The sequence below is a fragment of the Sus scrofa genome, chromosome 14 (genome assembly GCF_054392235.1).
Source record: "Sus scrofa isolate SSC_HxYL_T2T_F1_AM1 chromosome 14, Sscrofa_HxYL_maternal_Yorkshire_Landrace_v2.0, whole genome shotgun sequence".
NCBI classification, from domain to species: domain Eukaryota; kingdom Metazoa; phylum Chordata; class Mammalia; order Artiodactyla; family Suidae; genus Sus; species Sus scrofa.
This window is the reverse complement of record NC_139396.1, coordinates 33,099,131-33,113,356: the sequence shown is the minus strand read 5'-3', so window position 1 is coordinate 33,113,356 and position 14,226 is coordinate 33,099,131. Positions and strand designations below refer to the sequence as shown.

The 14,226-nt window shown below is 38.1% G+C and overlaps 1 protein-coding gene across 1 annotated transcript in view; it reads right to left on the bottom strand.

Moving 5' to 3' along the window:
* The window catches only part of ELP3 (elongator acetyltransferase complex subunit 3), a 107,471-nt gene that overhangs the window by 34,402 nt on the left and 58,843 nt on the right, over positions 1-14,226 (bottom strand). Inside the window, exons 10-12 of the mRNA XM_021072278.2 lie at positions 13,632-13,825; positions 3,023-3,113; positions 654-719 (exon numbers count right to left, since the gene is read on the bottom strand). Coding sequence (XP_020927937.2) covers positions 654-719; positions 3,023-3,113; positions 13,632-13,825 — 351 coding nt within the window. The remainder of the gene's footprint in view (positions 1-653; positions 720-3,022; positions 3,114-13,631; positions 13,826-14,226) is intronic.

The following is a 14,226-nucleotide window of genomic DNA, read 5'->3' as shown; positions in this document are numbered from 1 at the left end:
CATTTTGAGAACAGAAACATCATCTATTCTAGCCTTTTTCAAATGGGTTCCCACAGGAGAGCTAAACCCCACAGCAAAGCTGACAAATAGCTAACATAACATTGTAGGAGAGAAGTTAATTCATTATAAATAAAATTTATGGAACCCCTATTAATAGGGCTGATCTATTCACCTGATTACCACCAATGGGCAATAATTTAACAGCTGCACATAGAAATAAGCAGACCACATTCAGCTTTACCTGAAGGTAGCCACAAGTCACATCTGGCTATTTATATTTGAATTATTTGAAATTAAATAAAATTAAAAACTTAAGTACTCTTCGCACTAGCCACCTCTCAAGTGCTTAACTGTCATCTGTGACTGGCAGTTGACACCATACTAAGTGGCATAGATTACAGAACATTCCCAACACTTTGGAAAGCTCTACCATACAGTGCTGACCTACAATGAAGTTCAAACTTGGTCTTCCTAACCTGATTCTTCATATCTGGTTTTCCTGGCTTGACATCTTACCTGATTCTCAATTATTCTTTGCTCTTAGTTTACTCAATAACTTCTAGGATTCTACTGGTAAGTAGGTGTAGGCCCAGGCTTGACAAAGATTGATGGACAGGACCAAATCTTTCTATAAAATGAAGAAACTAACTAACCTGGTATGGCCGTACTTTGTGATGAATTTCTTGGATTCCAACCTCTCTGGTTCTCACATCTCGACACTGCCAAAAAAAAAAAAAAAAAAGGAAGGAAGGGAAAAGAGAAAAGAAAAACAAGTGGGAAGGAGGGGCAAATATAAAACTGGTAACTAATTCAATTTTTATTGAAACTTTCACCAAATCCTAGGCTCAAAATTAAGTTTAGACATAATTTACATTGAGAAAAAACAAATGAATTTAAAAATGAAGCTACCTTTAATAAATCTGAGGACAGGGAAAAACTAAATGGAAATACATGAAGTTAGTACAGTACTGCTATTAAAATAAGTTTAGAATCCAAAGGAGATCAATAGGTAATAATGAAAGTAAAGAACATACATCCTAAAAATCTGAAAAGTTTTTACCCAGATGATATAAATGATCTGAAAGTGCAATCCAAACCTATGTTTATAGAAGAGTAAAAAGTGAATTCTTAATTCTTCCTTTACTATTTTTAGCATCACCATATTTGTATCATTTTAGAAATATCAAAAAGAGGGATGCTAAGATGGCTTTTTTTTGCAGAGAAGCATTCTGTGGAAGAAAAGATGGGAGGGAGGAAGGAAGGGAAGAAAGAAGAAAGGAAAGAAAAAAACTTGAGCTATTTATTATTCAATCTGAACCATGGTCAGAGACTGGCTCTTCAAGTGCCCCTGAGAGGCACAAAGCTGCCTGGAGATGATATGGAAGCAGTGACAGGTCTGCATGGCCAAATTAAAGGATGCAATGCTCACTTCTATTCCATAACCCAATGTGCATGCTATACAGCCTGACATTTATAATTACAAAACACTTATAGTAATCTGCTCTATGTTCTATGGCATATTTTCCCCTATAGAACAAACTGTAAAAATTATTTCTAGGATTCTAATATTTTCTACCAGTGAGAAAAGATGGCCCTAGGAAATGTGATGATACCATATAGCTATACTACTAACAGCCTATTTAGCAAAGACTGCTATATATGGATGGAATTTCATGAGGAAAGTAAGAGCTCATTATTTAGTTCTGTAAAAACAAAGCTATTTCTATGTCCCAGGAACCCATATTACATGCTCATAATGAACACTTGCATAATTTTTGCTTTTTTTGGAAGGGAGGTGAATGCTTTTTAAGGCAGAGATTGGTGTGTGCTTAATTTTCTAGTAAAGACACTGCCAGTACGAACTAGACGTTTTTTTGGCTATGACTGAATTCCAGTCTTTAGGCTCGATCCCAGTTTATTTACAAGAGACTATCAAGGTTTATGAGGGCTACAAGGTTAAAGATGATGGCTGGATGATGAGGTTATCAGGCTAATCAGGCCAAGGAGGTCACTCTGGCCATGTGCGATATTCTCAGAGGAGGGAGAAGCTGGAGAACAAGGGGACTGGGAAGCAGAGCCAAGTACACACTCTTGTCTGGGGCTGTTAATTACTGTACACACATTTGCTGTTTCTCTAGAACTTTGTTTATTTTTTTTAGTAGAATAAACCAATAACGTTCACAAACTCTCCCCTGGACAAACAATTTTCTGAAAAATTTCCTCCGCAATAGAGAGAACGAAATGTTTTGGGTAGGTTCACAAACATGATATGCAGTCTTTAAAATAGTGTCTTTCAAAGTGTGCTCCATGTTTGTGCCGTGCGTGAGAACATCCTGCAGCTCCATCCCAGACCTAGTGAATCAGGCTCTCTGAAGGCAGAGGCCAGGAATCAGTGCTCAGGCCTGAACACCCTCCTGGCTTTTTCTCTTTAGCTCTAAGAAGCAGTTCCCTGGGCATGGAAACCTTATCATGACTTCAAAACCACCCACAAAGACTGTGAAATTGCAGATTCCTATGTTCTTTGTATTTCCAGGGAGAACAAAAAGGAGATGCTCTGTAACTATTTGTGAAATAAATAAGTTAATGAATAGACATGGGTTGGGGCGAGGGAGACTGGTATATCCAGAGAATCACGTTGGTAATTATTTCAGCAAGTAATCCACATTTTTTCAAATGTCATATTCTTCTATAACCACCAGTCAAAAATTGAACACCCAATACTTTAAAAGAAAAATGTTCTTTAAAAAGGAGTCAAACACATAGTTGGCTATTTGAGTAGGTAGAAGAAAACAACCATTAAATCGACAAACCTACACTCTTTTGGAAGAAAGCAGAGGGGTGTAAGGAATAGGATGCAGGCTTTGCAACCACTAGCTTCAACCTCAACACGTTACACAGTAAGAATGGCTTTGATACATGAAAGCTTTTGATACATGAAACCTATAACTTTGTAATGTGACAGTATCACAAGTTTTTGTGTCTCAGATTACTTTAATCTCAATAGTCATGGATAGACTCTTACCTGTATTCCAAGGTCCTTCATTCTTGCAAATGCCAGCTCTCTCAAGTTACCATGCTCTACTCCTGAGCTCACTAAAGGCATTGGGATATCTCTGTAGGAGAAGAACATCAGCTGTTGCAAAATATAAATCATGCCCTACAGCAGTATGGCAGGGATATTTTTAAAAAGGGGGGAAAAAAAAGCCCCCCCTCCCAAAACCTACAAAGCAGACCAGGAAAGCAGAGGCTGAATTTTCTTAACCAGAAAGCAAGGTTCACAGCTTCTCTATCCCCAGGTTTCCCATCTATGCAATTATGATTTTTACCTATCACTCAGGGTTGTTGTGAGAAACACCTAATGAAAATCACTGTATAAGATTACAAAGTACAAAACAAATGTCCAATAACCATCGCTAAAGATTTTTGGCTGAAGAGGCATCTGTACTAAACAAAACAAGAAATAAAACTTTTAAAAAAACAAAATCCAACTTGTTTAAAGAGGAAAAGTAAAAATTATTACTGACACACTGATTTGTAGCTTATAAACACTTTCCCACACAGTTGCTAAATGACAAGTAACCAGAGAGCAAAAGCCTGGCTTAGATGACAACTGGTCTCAAAGAATAAATTCTTGTTTCCTAAAACTCTAAATTAGAAGTGACTTCACGTTAGAATAAGAACCCGCCTAAAGATGGGAGTAGATAAAATTTATTTCCTGGCATTTAATATTGTGTAAAGTGCCAGGTATCAAGGAAATTTCAACCAAAAGTTGAAATTATGAGTTTCATTTTAGTAGCCCTCAACACCCCTTCCATACAAAAATGAGTATCTAAAGACAGAACAGTTCAAAAAAATCTGAAGAATGTGCTCAGCCCATCTCCTATTTAAAGACATGTCTCCAGTTTGTTTTGTCTAATGTGTATTCCATTAGAAGACTTAAAGAATATGCCAATTCTTTTCTTCTCATTTTTGCTTTTGAATCATTTTGAGTCTTCCTTTTCACTTATCTCTCCAAGTGTTACATAAAAACAGTTAATTCATCCATTTGATTCTCATATTTCCCACTCACTCAAAAGTATCAAAAGCCAATCAATTAGCATTAAAAACTATACTCAATAAATCTATTAGGCTCTGTAAGTTACCATAAAGCAATAATAAGCCCAAATCCTTTAAGACAATGGTGTATTAGAGAGTTCAAAGTGAGAGTGACATAGCTGTGGATGTGGCGTAGGTTGGCAGCTGTAGCTCCCAAGTTTGACCCCTAGCTTGGGACCTTCCATATGCCATGGGTTCGGCCCTAAAAAACAAAACAAAACAAACAAACGAGAGTGATATAAGAAAATTTTTAGAGTGATTACTTAATTCATATGGTTTACTTGTACTTTTTAGTAAAATAAACTATCTTGGGAACTATAATTTCTTAAAATCAAATACATTTTAAATTAGTAATCTGATGAAACTGAAATAAGGTTAGTGAAGTAAAAAATAATTTATTTTAGCAAGGAATGTGCAAGCAACTTTTTTTTAAAACACTGTTATGCATGATATGAAATTAATCTGATAAAATCAACTGCTGTTATTAATGACTGTTAGTACCCATTATGTGAGAGATACATTTGATTTTGGTTATTCAGGGCAGTGAAGTTCTATAATGTGCCAAGAACTAGCAAATTCTGCAGCACTGCTCCTACAGGAAATGCAGGGATAGGTTCCTGTGAGCCTTTAGTTTCCTTCAACTGATCAACACAGCACCTTGTTTTATGTTTTTAAAGACGCTTTACTAACACAGAATTGATTCACTAACATTGAACTTGGGGCCAACAGCACTGTAATTCATGCCACAATGAAGCTTATCTAACACACTTATTTTCTTCCTAGGACACATCACATCTTTCTCTTGCTTAGGAACACTAGATAGATGGCACCTCTACAATGTATTCAAGGGCCATTTTAAAAAGCAAAATCAACAAAAAGCACAAAAATGTGCAAAATCTGTTAGTAACCAGACTGAAAGGACACTTGCTACAGTATGAGAGCTGGATCTCCAACCCTCCAACTACAGTCTAGCATCCACGGATGACTCCTGCTCTATTACCTTCCCCGTAACGGTCGTCAGTGGTTCTAGAGCCCCTTCTGCATTTATTAGTTGAGCTTTTATTTCAAGGAAGAATGTTCCCTTCTCTATTTATTTATTCATTTATTTATGAATTCATAGATTTCTATTTTATTCAATGAAATTTAATCTGATATTAACATTATTTATTTTGTTGTTTAGATTTGGTCCGTGGGCATGAATTTAGACTAGCTTCTTGGTGCTTTTGACATGCCCCCATCATTCTTTGAATATTTCCTGACTTTCTGGAACAACAAGATGTTTGCTGCCCCAGCCCTGGAGTCGGCCATTTACCCAAGCAACCCTGATTCCTTTTAGAGGACAGTGGTATTTAGGAACCAAGATCTGGGCATCACTGTGCTCATCACTACTGAGGTATCATTGCCTCTAGATCTTCCCAATGTATGCCACTAAGAAATTTATGTTTGTATATATGTGTGTGTGTATATATATACATATATATATATACACACACATGAATATAAATACATATGTATATACATTTGTATATATATATGAATATAAATATAAATAAATAAAAATAAAAATAAAATATAAATAAATAAATAAAATATTATATATATATATATATATAGTCTTTTTAGGGCTGCACCCAAGGCATATGGAGGTTCCCAGGCTAGTGTGGTTGAATTGGAGCTGTAGCTGCTGCCCTATGCCACAGCCACAGCAATGTCAGATCTGAATCGCATCTATAACCTACAACACAACACAGCTCATGACAACGCCAGATCCTTAACCCACTGAGTGAGGCCAGGGATCGAACCTGCGTCCTCGTGGATACTAGTCAGATTAGTTTCTACTGAGCCATGACGGGAACTCCATCTATATATATAACTATTTCTATACATAAATTTAAAAAGCTGTGAGATTATGTGGATAATTTGCTCATTCAGACAACTTTTTGCTCAATGTAACCAATCTCCCAACTACTTTAGCTGCCACCCCTGCACTCACTACTTCTACTCTCCATTTCTTCAGATGCCAGGTATGCTGCTGTCAATACAAAAAAAAAAGGGGCTGGCTAATGATTTGTGGGGCCTAGTGCAAAATGTGAATGACGGGGAGGGAGGCCTCTTGTTAAAAAATTATTAATAATTTCAAGATGGTGAGAGCAGAGCATTAAGTTTAAGGACCTATGGAACACAGGTCCCAGGTCCCTGAACCTGACACTGACTACCATGAAGCACAAGTCATTGTGGATCTGGTGACATAGGGCTTTAATGATGATGCTGACAGTTCATGAATGTCCTTAAACTTATGTCTGTCAGTACAAAAATGCAACATGGCTTTAATGGTCTTTGGCAGTGAAATGCCTGGAGCATACCAGATGGGAGTTTTTCCTCATTAGGTAACAAAAATGTGGTAAACTCCACCTTCAATGATAAAGTTTTTTCACTGAAAATGAAGGGAGCATGTTCTATATATGCTGAGCATCATCTCTGCGCAAAGTAATATATTAAGAATAAACAGACACTACTACAGTCTCTGAGGAGTTCAAAACCCAGGTGAGATTACTGACCATCTGAACTTGCCACATCTATCTAGTTGGTTTTAGGTTTTAATTTTTTAGGTTTTTCAATTTGTTTTTTAGGTTTTTCAATTTGTTTCAAACTAGTTTCACTTTCTTGGCTTGATATGCACTTTTCTGGAGTTACCGTCATAGCGCAGGGGAAAAGAATCTGACTAGGAATCATGAGGTTGCGGGTTCGATCTCTGGCCTTGCTCAGTGGGTTAAGGATTTGGCGTTGCTGTGGGCTGTGGTGTAGGTCGCATATGCGGCTCAGATCCAGCATTGATGTGGCTGTGGTGTAGGCCAGCGGCTACAGCTCCAATTAGACCCCTAGCCTGGGAACCTCCATATGCCACAGTGAGGCCCTAAAAAAGACAAAGACAAAAAAAAGAATATTCGCTTTTCTATTTCAACAGGCAATGAATGTTTCAAGCTTAGAGGCACAAATATTTGCAATTTGCTCATCAAAAACCTTTCAAAGTGATGTCTAGGGCTTTTGTGGTCTGAAGTTTCTCACACTTCAGAAGCATGTTTTGGTTGCAAATTAGTATTCTATTCTAATGCTTCACAGTGACTTAAAAATCACATCAAGGCAGACAGCTGTCAAATAGCCTGTGGGCAGCTGCCGTTTAATGTGGTTCCATCATGTGTCTGGACAGAATTTTACATTTAATCATTGACTGCACCCTTCAGGGCTGCAGTACAGAATCATCTCTTGGGTTGCTACTTCATAAAAACACCCAGTAAGATGTTATCAAATCAACTGTCAAAACATTTAATGTGTAAGTTTGTTAAGAAAAGGGGGGGGCAGTGAGGGAAAAATGACCAATTAAAAAAAATCAGGGAATCTAACAGTAAATTATAGTATTTTTTATTAAAAAATTTTTACATTAATTAATTGGGGGCACTGCATTTGTAGCATGCAGAAATTCCCAGGCCAGGGATTGAACCTGTGTCACAGCAATGACCCAAGCCACTGCAGTGACAATGCCGGATCCTTAACCCACTAAGCCATATGGGAACACCTGTACTTTTTTTTTTTTTTTAAGACAAGTGTAAAACATTGTTTTCACTTGAAATATCTTTCCTCCCACTTTCCTTTCTCTGTTCCTCCTTTCTGATAACATGTCTAAAAAATAATTCCCAAATCATCTTCTCCATGTACAAATTTAGCTTCACTAGCCAACACTAAGCAAATTGCTTATAATGAGTAGAAGCTGTCACTAGATGAACCTACAAAGAAATAGCCAGATTTCCCAAAGGCACAGAACACAAAGACACATATGATTTTCCATTACTATGATTTAAAACAAAAATAAACTATAATTATTAAAGTCACATGGCTTAAACATACTGGGAGGAGGTTTTCTGCTTTGCCAACGTTTTTTTTCTAGTAAAACATACCAACTGCTTCCAAATCAACAGAGTGAGGGTGGTGAACTGCACTTGAAGACCACGATCAGTTTTCTACATTTTCAGATACGTTTTAATTAAAAGTTCAAAACTGAAGCTGGAAGACACACTGCAGTCAGAACCATATGATTCTCTTTTCCCAAATCAGAAGGTTTCTCAGTCCCTTAACAATGTCCAAACACTAGCCTTCTCTTGTTCACATTTGTATATAATGCTTGAGCTACCCATTAACACTTTCCTTAGCGCTTCTGATGCAAGTCTCTTTCTAGAAGTCTAGATATACCAAATTCTAGCTATATCTGAATATAACTTTAAAAACAATAGTTAATGGAGTATAAAGTTTTTATGTAGAGATAGGAAGCTGTTTTACCAAAATGCACCTATCAATTTGTTATTAAGTGTTTAGTGTACTATATGAACGTGGACATGGCTTTGTTGGTTCCTTAGCCTCCATATTTGACCAGTAAAGAGAAGATCATTCAAAAGTCCTCTGAAAGGTAAAATTTATGAAGATTTTTCTGAAAATATCTCAATAAAAAGCATCATCTATCTCCTTTACGATCCAAATTCCATGACTGGCAAATTATATATAAAGAGATAACTGTTATCGAAAGAAAAATAATTAGCTACAGGGAAAAAAGCAAGTCAATATAAATTTGAATCATTTTAAGCAAAATATAATATACAAAGAAAAAAATATATAAAATGAATAAAAAACATAGCAAAATATAATAAATTTGAATAAATTCCTATGTAGGTAGCCACAATAACAGTTTGGTAATAGTCAATGTAAAACATAAAGTAACATAATATATTTAAGGAATTCTGCCCATGCTTATAGAAAAACAAATGCTTTATTGACCATCAGTCCACAGTAAGCTACATAAAAACCAGAATTCTAATGGAAACTTGTATAACAATATTATAGCTATATGAAAAACATAAAAAGTATAAAAATAAAATGAAAAATATTATAGATTTTATCTTAAAAAAATGCAGAAAATAATTGCCTTTAAAGTTAAACAGGAGTTCCCACTATGGCGCGAGAGGATCAGCGGCATCCTGGGACGCAGGTTTGATCCCTGGCCCAGTACAATGGGTTAAGGATCTGGTGTTACGGCAGTTGCAGCTTAGGCTGCAACTGCATCTCGGATCTGATCCCTGGCCTGGGAACTCCATATGCTGCAGGGAGGCCAAAAAAAAAAAAAAAAAAAAAAGTAAATTATCAGTCCCAAAGCATGAAAATTTGACATCACAGCTAGACTGCAGATGACTCTCCACCAAAGGCATTCGCTGTGTTAAGAACTGGGTCATTACTCTCTTCAAACAACAAACTATCCTCAGACTCACTGAGGACATCACCAATTTTACATTTTGAAAGAGATTTTTACCTCTTGTTTTACACGATCCTATTAAGTTTTCATTCAGCCGCTTATTGGTAAAGTAATAGAGTGTCATAAAATCTCAAGTCTACATCCCTCTGCACCACCTGTTCCACATAAACCCTGTAAGTGATGTATTGATAGAGAAATATAACTGACAGTCTTGCCTCCTGGACTAGAGCAGGGGTCTCTTCTACTGGCCGATTCTCCAGGGAGCTGGGACGCAGTCAAGACAGAACTGGGAACAGGGAGGTTTTTTGGTTTTTTTTTGTCTTTTTGTCTTTTAGGGCTGCATCAGTGGCATATGGAGGTTCCCAGGCTAGGGGTCCATTTGGAACTGTAGCTGCTGGCCTACGCCACAGCAACGGGGGATCTGAGCCATGTCTGTGACCTACACCACAGATCACAGCAATGCCAGATCCTTAACCCACTGAGTGAGGCCAAGGATTGAACCCATGTCCTCATGGATGCTAGTCAGGATCCTTAGCTGCTGAGCCATGGAGGTTTTTTTTTTAATCAGCCTCAAGTTGGTTATCCATACTATCATGCCTTTCTCCCCATACAATCTTTTGGTTGTATAATATGTGTTTTTAATTCTTCCTGTTATGACTCCTTTACAATTTTCCTAAAGAGATTATACTTGCTGCTCCTGTTGTCTCAAGTCCTTATTTTCTCAGCTGGTGGGAAGTCAGGATAATGTCCACAATGATATTTCATAATGTCTATAAAATTAAGCTTTTAATGTTATAGTAATGTGTTTGTTGCTTTGACCCAAAGGTTAGAGCAGTAAGAAATTTAAAACTAAAAATGAATGAGGAGAATATGAATTCTTATCTGATTGCCCATGTGATCTATGCTTTGTTACTCTTGGTAAAAAAAAAAACCAAAACCAAAAAACAACTATGGTGTATATGGCTGTAAATTTCTATCTAGTCTGTGATGTTTGTTGTCAAGCTCTACTGCTGGGAAGTGGTGTCTACACTGTTGTCTGGCTGCCCCAGTCACTTAAATGCAAATGATATTTTCCTTTGACTGTTGTTAACTACTTAACTGCATATTTGTTTTCTATTGTTTTCATTTTTCTAACAATCTCAAAGTCACAGAAAAATTCCCAAGTGCAGTATAAATAACTACACTCCTGAAGTATTTAAAAGTATATTTGGGAACAAGATGTCTCAACTCGCCCAGAATATTTCCTACAACAAGGATATTTTCTTATATAATCATAATACAACCATCAAAATCAGGACAGACATTGGCACTTTACTACAGATGGATCCTAGACTCCATTCCAGCTTCACCAGTGTCTCAATACTGTCCTGTACAGCAAAAGGACCTAGTCAGAACACTGTGTTGTGTTTAATTATCAAATCTCTTTGGTCTCCTTCAAAATGAAACTCTTTCCTTGATTTTCATACTTTTGAGGGTTACAAGCCAGTTTTTTATTTTATTTTATTTTATTTTATTTTATTTGTCTTTTTGCCATTTCTAGGGCTGCTCCTACGGCATATGGAGGTACCCAGGCTAGGGGTCGAATCGGAGCTGTAGCCACCGGCCTACACCACAGCTACAGCAACATGGGATCCAAGCTGCATCTGCAACCTACACCACAGCTTGTGGCAATGCCAGATCCTCAACCCACTGAGCAAGACCAGGGATCGAACCCACAACCTCATGGTTCCTAGTCGGATTCATTAGCCACTGTGCCACAAAGGGAACTCCGCCAGTTATTTTTCAGAATGTTCAATTTGCATTTGTTTGTTGTTTCCTCATAACTAGATTCACATTATGGACTTCTGGCTGCGTAACACATAAGTGATGCTGTGTTTTCGACACATAATTTCAGGTGGCACACAACTGTGACTGGTACTATTACCAATTTTATTGACTTTGATCAGCTGCCAGGCTTATCAATGGTCAAGTTACTCTTTTTCACTTTGTAACTAAAGAGCATATTGTGGGAGGTACTTTGAAACTTTGAAACAATGTACAGTCAATTCTCCTTATTCACAGGGTTGCCAGGGACACTAACTTAGTGAATATGAAAACACTATTCCTAGGAGAAATACAGGGTTAGATTCCTGTGAGCCTCTGGTCACAACATCCCATCAACTGATCAATACATGGCCTTGTTGTACATGTGTTTCTGTTTAAGGTCTCTCTCTCTAAATAGATAGATAGATGATTCATTAACATTGAACTGACAGCCAATGGTGCTATGTCCGAATGAAGCTAATCTAACATATGCATCTTCTCCACAAGGCACAGCATAGCTTTCTTGCACTCAGAAACACTATACAACACTTCAGCGCTGTACTTAAGAGGCCATTTTAAACAGTAAAATCACCAATAAATAGCACAAAAATGCAAAAACCATGGCCATTAAATAGCCTGTGAAAAGGACACATGCATGCACACATGGCACTTATTATCCTTTGTTACATTTACAATTATTTCTATATCTACCAATATGGCAAAAACCACCAGTTCACACCAATATCTCCTATTTCAAAACACCATGGGGGACATTCTAATTTTCTCCTTTTTCATATTTGTAATTACCTTTTGGGATAACAAAAAACCCAGTTCCCATTATCTTTAATATTATCCGCTTATCAGATCAACCCCCTACAAGTTACCGACCTTTTGTTGCTGTCCTTGTCTCTGCAGCCCTTGGAGACATCCTCCTCCCCCTGCTAAGCTCTGACAGCTGGTGCCAGGTCAGCCCGCAGTGAGATGCCCTCCTACACATCTGGGCTGCAACAGCCTGAACCACACCTCTTTCTCCTCTTCAAGCAGCCTCTCTCTGAGCTCTGGGCCCTGTGGCACCCCATGTGGATGCTTGCACTGCTCAGTATCTCCTAATGTCTTTGAGACTGAATTGTTCCAGAAGAGTTGAAAAGAAGAGGAAGGATAATGTACATAATTTTCTTCTTCTTTTTATGGCTGCACTTATGGCATATGGAAGTTCCCAGGCTAGGGGTCACATCAGAGCTGCAGCTGCCAGCCTACACCACATCCACAGCAACAACAGGTCTAAGCTGCATCTGCATCATATGCCACGGCTTATAGCAATGCTGGATCCTTAACCCAATGAAGGAGGCCAGGCATCAAACCCACATCCTCATGGATGCTAGTCAAGTTCTTAACCTGCTAAGCCACAATGGGAACTCTAATGCAAACGATTTTGAAAGGTGAATTTTCTATCCACTATCTCCTTAGTATTTTTAACTGAATTTTAAGAAATAGAGATCATTAAGCAGTTTAGGTTCTTAATGTGGGCCAATCATTTTAAAAATTTAAGAAAATCAATACACTGTGGCAGAAATATGTATAGCCTTTGACCTTTAAGCAAATTCATAATTATATATCCTTGATACTTTTCCTTTACTTGACAGTTCTGCTTTCTATTATTAATAGCACAATCTCTGTGCTCAGTGGAGTACTAGTCACAGCAGCTAACTGGACAGCATCTGCCAGTCCCCATTTCACTTTGTATTGGTAATACTGGAATCTGGGCAATTTTTGGCAGGGTGGTGGAAATGTGCCTTAATGACCAGGAAACGCAGGAATGGCTTTGTCAGGACTGTAGGTAAATAGGTAAATTTACGGCTTCTAAATGTTTTCTTCAAAGTTATGTTTCTAGTCTAAAAAATGTTCACAACTGTAAATGAGATCTTAGTTTCTCACTCCTGGGGGGAAAAAAACCTGTTAAGATGATTTCCTTCACACCATTAGGAATACACCACTCTTTCCCCACGTTTACATTAATATCTGTAAAGAATGCTTATTGCTACTCTTTTTCATCAGAGGCTCCAGAACAAGGAAATCAGATACATGGTTACAGGTCTTCCTCCCACACTCGTTGCTGTATCTGGATTGAAGCAGATCTTTGAAAAAGGAAATGCTAGACAGATCATCAGCTCCTGGAACCAAACACCATGCCTACCTGCCATCATCCTCATCTCCTGGCTCGTGGATGAATGAACACAGGAATAAATGTGATACTGGCAAAGTGGCTTGGACCTGCTATTCTTTCATTTTCATCCTATTTACAGATAGCATTCTAGGTGTCCCATTTTTTAATTAAAAAAATTCAAACCCTTCAATTTGCACTCAGACTATTCTCATTGGAACTGTGGACAGAAAGACCTGTCACTGATTATTTCTGGCACAGAAAATAACACAGTACCTCTGTACTCGGTACACTCGAGTCCATGGGGGTACAAGGGCCAGGATCCGGGCCACCAATTCGATCAGGTCACTGGGAGAGTAACTCTTGTATCTTCCTGATTTCCACAGCTCATAAAGCCCAGTTCCACGAATCACCAGGGTAGGGTAGAGTTTCAAACCATCGGGACGAAAAGCAGGGTTCTCAAAAAACTCCTGTGAAGAGAGAAAGTGACTTCTCCATTAGTTAGGCAGAGGTTACTCACAGTAAGGCTGCAATTCTGGACTGGTTTCTCTCACACCTATTTGGTCCTTAGACTGCCCTTCCTTTCCATCAAGTGAGGGAAGGCAGACAGAATAGAAACTCACTATTTTTACAGTCTTCACCGGAGCAAAATAATGTGTGTGCTGGACGGCCAAGCCCTTGCTAACCCAGCCCCTGTCCGCTGCCACGCTGTCACGGCATGCCACCCTCACCACCTCGCCTTTCTGCCTCTGCAGAAGCAATTTCCTCCACCTGGAAATTTCATCAGTTTTTCTTCATCGAGCTAATCTTCAGGTCTCAGCTCGAATGCCAATTCTTTAGAGAAGCCTTCCTGACCTTCAAATACAAATTG